General features: G+C 36.8%; 1 protein-coding gene and 2 long non-coding RNA genes across 3 annotated transcripts in view; 1 reads left to right on the top strand and 2 right to left on the bottom strand.

Annotated features, from left to right (window-relative positions):
- LOC141381549 (uncharacterized) overlaps positions 1-1,610 on the top strand; it is a 7,819-nt gene extending 6,209 nt beyond the window's left edge. Inside the window, exons 3-4 of the long non-coding RNA XR_015482370.2 lie at positions 930-1,044; positions 1,352-1,610. This is a non-coding gene — a long non-coding RNA (uncharacterized LOC141381549). The remainder of the gene's footprint in view (positions 1-929; positions 1,045-1,351) is intronic.
- The window catches only part of LOC147844588 (uncharacterized), a 9,579-nt gene extending 5,452 nt beyond the window's left edge, over positions 1-4,127 (bottom strand). Inside the window, exons 1-4 of the mRNA XM_088649927.1 lie at positions 2,708-4,127; positions 2,347-2,625; positions 1,924-2,009; positions 1,708-1,809 (exon numbers count right to left, since the gene is read on the bottom strand). Coding sequence (XP_088506053.1) covers positions 1,708-1,809; positions 1,924-2,009; positions 2,347-2,406 — 248 coding nt within the window. The 5' untranslated portion in view covers positions 2,407-2,625; positions 2,708-4,127. The remainder of the gene's footprint in view (positions 1-1,707; positions 1,810-1,923; positions 2,010-2,346; positions 2,626-2,707) is intronic.
- A 956-nt stretch (positions 4,128-5,083) lies between these two features.
- Positions 5,084-6,896, bottom strand: LOC141381550 (uncharacterized). The gene is made up of 3 exons (XR_015482359.2): positions 6,788-6,896; positions 5,860-5,969; positions 5,084-5,457 (listed from the first exon to the last, which is right to left on the bottom strand). It is a non-coding gene; the product is annotated as an uncharacterized LOC141381550 (long non-coding RNA).
- Positions 6,897-8,000: the final 1,104 nt, after the last annotated feature.

Raw genomic sequence — 8,000 nt, 5'->3', positions numbered from 1 at the left:
TATATTATATTTGTCATTTTATAACAAACTCACCGTTGACTAAAAGCAAATCATAATGAGCATTGCAATTTATGGATGGGTTTAGTAAAAGCAATGCTATAAAAATGTGTGTGTGTGTGTATATATATATTTATATATAAAATTGCAAATATTTAAAAAAAATTGCACTGATTTTCTTTTTTTTTTGCAAATTTCATTTTTTATTTCTTAACTTTATTTTCCCCTTGTATTTTTTTATTTTTTATTTTTTTGCAAAACCATTTCTTATTTCTCAAGTTAATTTTTGCTTTGCAATTTTTGGAGATTTGCATTTATTTATTTATTTTATGCTCAACTTTATTTTTTGTTTGCAAAACTTTCTTTTATTTTGCAAGTTTGTATAGATTGATTTCAGTTCAGTCAGAATCTGTGAGCTGTTTAATGTTTGAGTTGTGTTTGTGCTGCGAAAAAAAGTGCAACTTCGATCAAACCACTTTTCACTTTTTCATGCTCTTTATCTGATTTTTTCCATTACATTTAAACACTTTTATCATCATTTCAATTAATCGGTCTAAAACTTGCCACTGCCCACTTTCACCATTTCACAGTGTTTGCATTAATCTACTCTGCCATAATGACAGATTATAGTGTGTTTAAAGCAAATGATTGTGTTTGATGCAGAAATGGTTTATGTACTGAGAAGTTTTCAGTATTAAACACACTATAATCTCTCGTTATAATGGTATAGATCAATATAAACACTGAAATAGCGTAGTGGACGTTAGCATGTTTTGGACTGATTCTCTGAAAGTTTACCGCAGAACACCTGCTTTATATTTCTCAGTCTTTCAGATGTTTTCATCAATGTAAGATGTCTGATACTGTATGATCACATCAATATTATTTGTTCTGATTGTTTACATCTGAAAGGTATTAATCTTCTGTTTCAGTTTCCACATGATGAGCAGCTGGTTTAGCAGACCTTGATTCTCTGCTGCGTCTGATTGGATGATTGTGAACGAGTCTTTCAGAATCTGCACCTGTTCTGCTGATCGCTTTAACAAGGTAACAACATCAGAATGGAGCCCATGTGTGCTGGATTTACCGCACTAATAAAACATTTATTCATCCAGGAGTTGTGTTGTTGTGAATTGTCAAATAAAATGTTCATGAGCTGATGTGTATTAAATGCTACATATTATAGAATGTACTCACTATATCACCATGAGACTCGAGAATATGAATGATCTTGACAAGTTTCAAAATAAAAGTGTATGAATGAGAAGGAAAAGCATTTCTCCAGTGTTTAGAAAGATTTTCTGACTGCTTAAAATCAGAAAGCATCTGAGCTCACAGGAGGCTGTTTGGTCAGTTTTCAGATATTATGGACTGAAGTTAACAAGAGGAGAAGGGGATTTCAGGTTTTGATTTTAGGCAACATTTGTGAAAACTCTACCAAAAAACAAGCAGCAGCTCATGGTCCTGTGAAAACCAGAGAGCTGCAGAAGTACCAGTGGCTCAGTGGATACCATCAGGCCTGTGATCTGGGAATTGTGGGTTTGATTCCCATGTTAAACAACAATCCTAAGACACTTGTTAATTTGTGCATCAATAAAAAGCATAAAAACCTAAAAACAAGCTACAAGATTCAGTGACTCAGTGGTCTGTGCATTTGCCTTGCATGCAGTAAATTCATGTACGGAAAAAGATCGGGGTTCTTAGCTCAACTTGATCTGTTTTTGTTTGTTTGTACATCGATAAAATGCACAAAAGCCCAAATGACAAGAGGTTGAATACCAGAAGCGTCTGCTCAGTGGTCTGTGAGTTTGTCTGTAATGCAGAAGCTGCAGATTCAAGACAGATGCGGGTTCTAAGCTCACTAAGATTGCACTGTGAATTGTGCTGTTTTTGGAGGAGGAAAAAAAAAAAAGGAGTCATACATACCCAAAGATTGAAGTAAGTGTCGAGACCAAGTGGCTCAGTGGTCTGAACAGCCCGCTGTCATCTGGGAATTCCTGGTTCGATTCTCTCTTTAGATGATGTTCACATGGTTTAAAGTTAAAAGACAAAGTAACCAAAAATCATTAATGAGTACTGAAGCAGCAGTGGCTCAGTGGTCTGAGAGTCAGCCTGGGATATGAAGCTCCAGGTTCAAAGCCTGCTTTATTTGCAATATTTGAATTGTTCTTCCGGCTGCACGATTAAAATCAATAAAACTACCAACAATCGATCGTTAGCATGAGTGCTGCAGTGGCTCAGTGGTCTGAACATCAGGCCATGATCCAGAAGTTCCTGGGTTGAGGCTCACTTTAGCTGAAATTCAATCACTTATTCTGGCATTACCTGCAAGAAAAAAGATAAAATAACCGAATATTGATGGTAAGTATGAGTGAACTGTGGCCCTGTGGTCAATGCACAGCAGACCATGATCGGGATCTAGCAGATTTGAGGCCCTCTTTAACTGAAATTCAAGCACTTCAACTGGCTTTACCTGCAAGAAAAACGATAAAATAAGCAAAAATCAATAGAAAGTATAAGTGGAGCATTGGCTCAGTGGTCTGTGCATGAAAGACCATGATTGGAAGGTTCCTGGTTTGAGACCCACTTTAGATGAATTACGAACTCTTCATCTTCATCTGGCTTCACCTGCAAGAAAAAAGATAAAATAACCAAAAATCTGTAATAAGTGTGAGCAGAGCTGTGGCTCAGTGGTCAGTGCGTGGCATACCATCATTGAGAAATTGCAGGTTCAAGCCCTTCTTTAGCCGAACTCGAGCAGTTCTACTGGCTTCACCTGCAAGAAAAAAGATAAAATAACCGGAAATCATTACTAAGTATGGGCAGCGCAATGGTTTCCTGGTCAGTGCGCAGCAGGCAATGATTGGTAAGATTGCAGGTTCAAGCCCCTCTTTAGCCGAATTCAAGCCGTTCTTCTGGCCTCACCTGTAAGATAAAAGATAAAATAACCGGAAAGACAATAGCAAGTATGAGTGGAGCTGTGGTTCGGTGGTCTGTGCATGCCAGGCAATGATTGGGAAGTTCCTGGTTCAAAACCTACTTTAGATGATTTTCTAACTGTTCTTCTGGCTTCACCTGCAAGAAAAAAGATAAAATTAACAGAAATCATTGTTAAGTATGAGCGGCGCTGTGGCTTGGTAGTCATTGCATGTCAGGCAGTGATTGGGAAGTTGTGGGTTCGAGGCCCACTTTAGCTGAATCAGAGCAGTTCTTCTGGCTACACCTAAAAGAAAAAAGACAAAATGACCAAAAAGCTGTATTAAGTGTGAGAGGAGCTGTGGCTCAGTGATCTGTGCGTCTGAGGCCATCATTGTGAATTGCAGGTTCAAGCCCCTATTTAGCCGAATTTGAGCAGTTCAACCGGCTTTACCTGCAAGAAAAAAGATAAAATAACCGGAAAGACTACAGTATGTAAGAGTGGAGCAGTGGCTCAGTGGTCTGTGCATGACAGGCAATGATTGGGAAGTTCCTGGTTCGAGACCCACTTTAGCTGAATCAGAGCAGTTCTTCTGGCTTCACCTGCAAGAAAAAAGATAAAAAGACCAAGAAGCATTACTTAGTATGAGAGGAGCAGTGGTTCAGCGGTCAGTGTGTGGCTTGCCGTCATTGGGAAGTTGCAGGTTCAAGTCCCTCTTTAGCCCAATTCGAGCACTTCTACTGGCTTTACCTGGAAAAAAGATAAAATAACCGGAAATCAGTACTAAGTAAAAGCAGAGCTGTGGCTCAGTGGGCAGTGAAGGTCAGCCCACGAATGGGAAGTGGCAGGTTCGAGGCCCACTTTAGTCAAATTCTGGCTTTACCTGCAAGAAAAAATATAAAATAACCAGAAATCTTTAATAAGTATGAGCGGAGTACTGGCCTGGTGGTCAGTGCGTGTGTACCCAGGACTGGGAAGTGGCAGGTTCAAGGTTCTTTCCCTCTTTAGCCGAATTTGAGCACTTCAACTGGCTTAACCTGCCGGAAAAAGATAAATTAACCGGAAAGACAATAGTAAGTAAGAAAGTGCCGGTAGCACAGTGGTAGTGCACCAGCTCCCTGAACGGGACATCGTGGGCTCAATCCCCACCCCGGCACTGAAAGCATGGCTGCGTGACGGTCAGATCGCCATGGGCTGTGACAGGCTCTGCCTCGGCAAGCGGATCAGAACATGGTGACAGAGACATGAAGGCAGGACACGAAGGGGCGGAGTAAAGATCCAGAACGCTCCCCCTGGGGACTTTCGTGACAATAATCAGCAGCGGTTATGCGGAAGGAGACAAAATTTTGCAAAATTACTTATAAAATTTTCCAGAACAAGTAACCATGGGAGGGGCCTATTCAAATCAACCAATCAGAGAAGAGTATAAGTAAGAGAGGGAGGGGCTAAGTCAAAAGAGCCTATTACAAGGCACTAATTAACTACCTGAGCCAACCAGCTAAAGAGGAGGGACTAATTTTATGAAATATTTTAAAACTGGACCAGAATGGCAGGCTGGAGGGAAAAATTATTTTTTTGGCCAGGATATACCAGGCTGCAGTAAAAAAATCCTGCTGAAAAAAAAAAAAAAATCCTGCAAAAAAAAAAATCCTGCTGAAAAAAAAAAAAAATCCTGCAAAAAAAAAAAAAAAAAAAAAAAAAAATCCTGCAAAAAAAAAAAAATCCTGCTGAAAAAAAAAAATCCTGCAGAAAAAAAAAAACCCTGCAAAAAAAAAAAATCCTGCAGAAAAAAAAATTCCTGCAAAAAAATAAAAAATCCTGCAAAAAAAATAATAAAAGGTAGAAATAAAAGGGCAGGCAGTACAGCAGGGGGTGGAGCCTACAATAAAATGCATAAACAGCCAGCCACAGCTCCATTCTCCAGACTGGTTGACGGGATGCTTTTCTGCACTTTTCAGCCTCCGTTGCTCCTGCTCAATGCAGATTGAAAATGATTATTAAAATGAGGTTTGTCAGACAAACTTTATCAAGATTGCCAAGCTAATCACCAACTACTGGTTTAAGTTCACTTCACGGATAATTTATCCATTTTATCCCCAGAAGAAATTTAAGCCATGAGAAAATACAATTTCTAAAAAAGTTGAGCTAGAAACCATGCAGACAAAAATATAACATTTAACCTTTTATTTTGCACAAACATCATAAATTACAGACAATGCATTCAACACAGATTGCTTAAAGCTTTGGGCCAGTGCAGCTCAACCACACTCCAGGATCCCTCCAACACAACACAATTTGCACGTCTCATAAATACAAAGACTTCAAAATGAGACATGCAAAATGTGCAGTGCTAGTGGAGGACACCATGAACGTAGTTCAGTAACACTTTAAACCAAAGAACGGGTCCAAGCTGATACCGTTGTACCGTCAGATACAAGAGTTTGTGGAGCAGCCAACATGGAGAAACAATCATGGAGAAATAAACAATTGGGAAAGGATTCTGGTTGTCCTGCATCCCTGGAGCTCAATGATCCAGACATTCACTGAAAAAACAAAGAGAAAACCGTGAGAATCACAACAGATTTCAGCATCAGTCAGGTTAATGTGTACACATGCATGTAATAATGCTTTTAAATCCAAATAAAGCTAATAAACACACAACGCTTATTAAATTAATTAAATGCTATAATTATCAGGCTTAACAGCCCCCCAAAAACAGGTAAAGACACCAGTTTACTGGATGGTTAATTTTACAACTGGCCTAGACACTGAAAAAGGACTTGGATTTTTAAAACCCTAAAGAAAGTGCTCGAAAACAACTTACAAGGGCTGAATTTATACTAACAAATTAAGTTAAAGATGACTAAATCTCATTTGTTTGTATGATTAATGAAGATAGTCATATTGAGACTAAAGAAATGTCTCAAAGGCATAGAAAACCTTACCTCGTGCTCGCGTCTTCAAACAGACAATCTTCCAGCGTTTGCTCCGTGCAGGTGTCGGATATTAATCACATTGACAGCCAATGGCATTGCTGCATCTTAATTAGTCCCGCCTACTCAAGAAATGCTTCGGAAGTTATTCTTCTTCGGTTATACTGCATAACAGCATTAAAGGTGCATTATCGCCACCACGTGTGTATGTATATGTAAGAATAGGAACCAGAGCTTGTTTATTTCAAAAAATAAATAAATAAATAAACAGAGACAAATTGAATGAATTGAAAGAAGACAAATTGAATATATATGCTTATTAATTGAGCTTCTGGAAGTTTTTACTGCTCATGAAGTCACATGTTATTAAGGTCACATGTAAAAGTTTTATTGTTGGTCAGACCAAATATATCATATTTTGGTTTACAGACATTACTATGAAGAGTTTAGATGCAAAAATCTCTAAATGATGTCCGAAATCTTCCAATAAAATTTGTATTTTTCTGAAACTCCTGTATACATGTCCAGTAATAACCTTCATGGCAAAGCATACGTTCTTTTACTGGTCTTTAAAGTAAAATAACTTAACTTAAACAAAGGAAGTTGAGAAAAATGTTAATTTTGCTACAAATTTCAGAGTTTTTGCATCTGAAATCTTCATATGATCATTTACTACGCTTGACAGCCGGCTTGCTGATTATTTCGGTCAAATAAATGCTGATTTCACTGTTTATTAAATCTAAAGTATGCATTAAATGATTGTTCATACACATATGAACTGCTGTGAAGATAAAAATGTTAAACCGCTTACAATACAAGACCAAAAGCACTTAACAATCCCGTTAGCACGTTAAACAAGCAAAATAATCTTATTTTAATCATCATCATGCGTTATCATTATCATCATATACATCTATTAGCCCTTATTAGCTACTGTTACCTGACTTGCATGATTTCTGAGGCCTTTAGGTGACTGACAGCACGATTAGAGGCTTTGCAGAGAGCGTGGCTCATGTTTACATAGAATACCTTGAACTACGGAAGCCCTGAGGTGTTTTCCAGACAGCGATTAACCTTCGATTCTCGGCCGTTAAACTGTAAACCTGATATATCGCCTTTAAAACAGCTCATATTCATCATATTAAAGTCCCCTTTTGTATTACTCAGTCTTTGATTATATTTATAATCAGAATATTTAACAGTGGAGGCAATAGTTTCTCCAGAGAAAAGCGAAACTACGCTTCGTCTCCATGGAGACAGACGCCCAAAAGTAGCATCGATTAATATTTTAGTTTTATTTTCTATATTTATATCGACTTGATTATATATTATTGTTACTATTGTTGTAAGCAATAATGCTAATTATACATTAAAAGAAAGATTAATAACAAAATCAGCACATCCTTGCAGGATAAATTGCAAGATTATATTTTCATAAATGTTTTAAATGCCTATTTTGTAATAATATATATATATATATATATATATCGACTTTAAAGCAGTAGACAATTTTTATATCACCATTCAAATCTAATCTGAGTTTCTATTGAAGTTACAGCAGTGGTAAAATCTGTAAATCACAGCAAATTATATTCTATAAAAAAATTTAAAAATAGCTTTTAAAAATCTGTAAATAAAATAACTAATGCCAGGAAATGTAATCATGTAATGAAATACCATTTAATATTATAAAAAAATTAAAATATATATATTTATTTGACTTTAATGAACCGAGAGCAGTGGTGATTGTGCCCTCCTGTGGTGAACTATAAGAATTACAGCACAGTAAATAAATAGTGTAAATAGTTCTAAATAGTTCTAAAATATCTAAAATCATTTATATATCAATAGTATATTAATAGTATATAAAATAATAGTATATATTTAATATAATATAATACCAACTAACTGAACTAAAAAATATATATGAACTTGATTCTATTGAAGAGTGAACCAAGAGAAGTGGCTCCCTCCTGTGGTGAAATTTGCAAATTACAGCACAGCAAATCAATACAGTAAATAATTCATTCATTCATTTATTTTCTTTTCGGCTTAGTGCCAGTATTAATCTGGGGTTGCCACAGTGGAATGAACTGGCAACTTATCCAGCATATGTTTTACGCAGCGGATGTTTTCCCTTCCAGCTGCAACCC

Source organism: Danio rerio, chromosome 4, assembly GCF_052040795.2.
Source record: "Danio rerio strain M-AB ecotype USA chromosome 4, GRCz13ab, whole genome shotgun sequence".
Taxonomy (NCBI): domain Eukaryota; kingdom Metazoa; phylum Chordata; class Actinopteri; order Cypriniformes; family Danionidae; genus Danio; species Danio rerio.
Note: the sequence above shows the minus strand (reverse complement) of the source record. Positions and strands in the feature narration are given on the sequence as shown.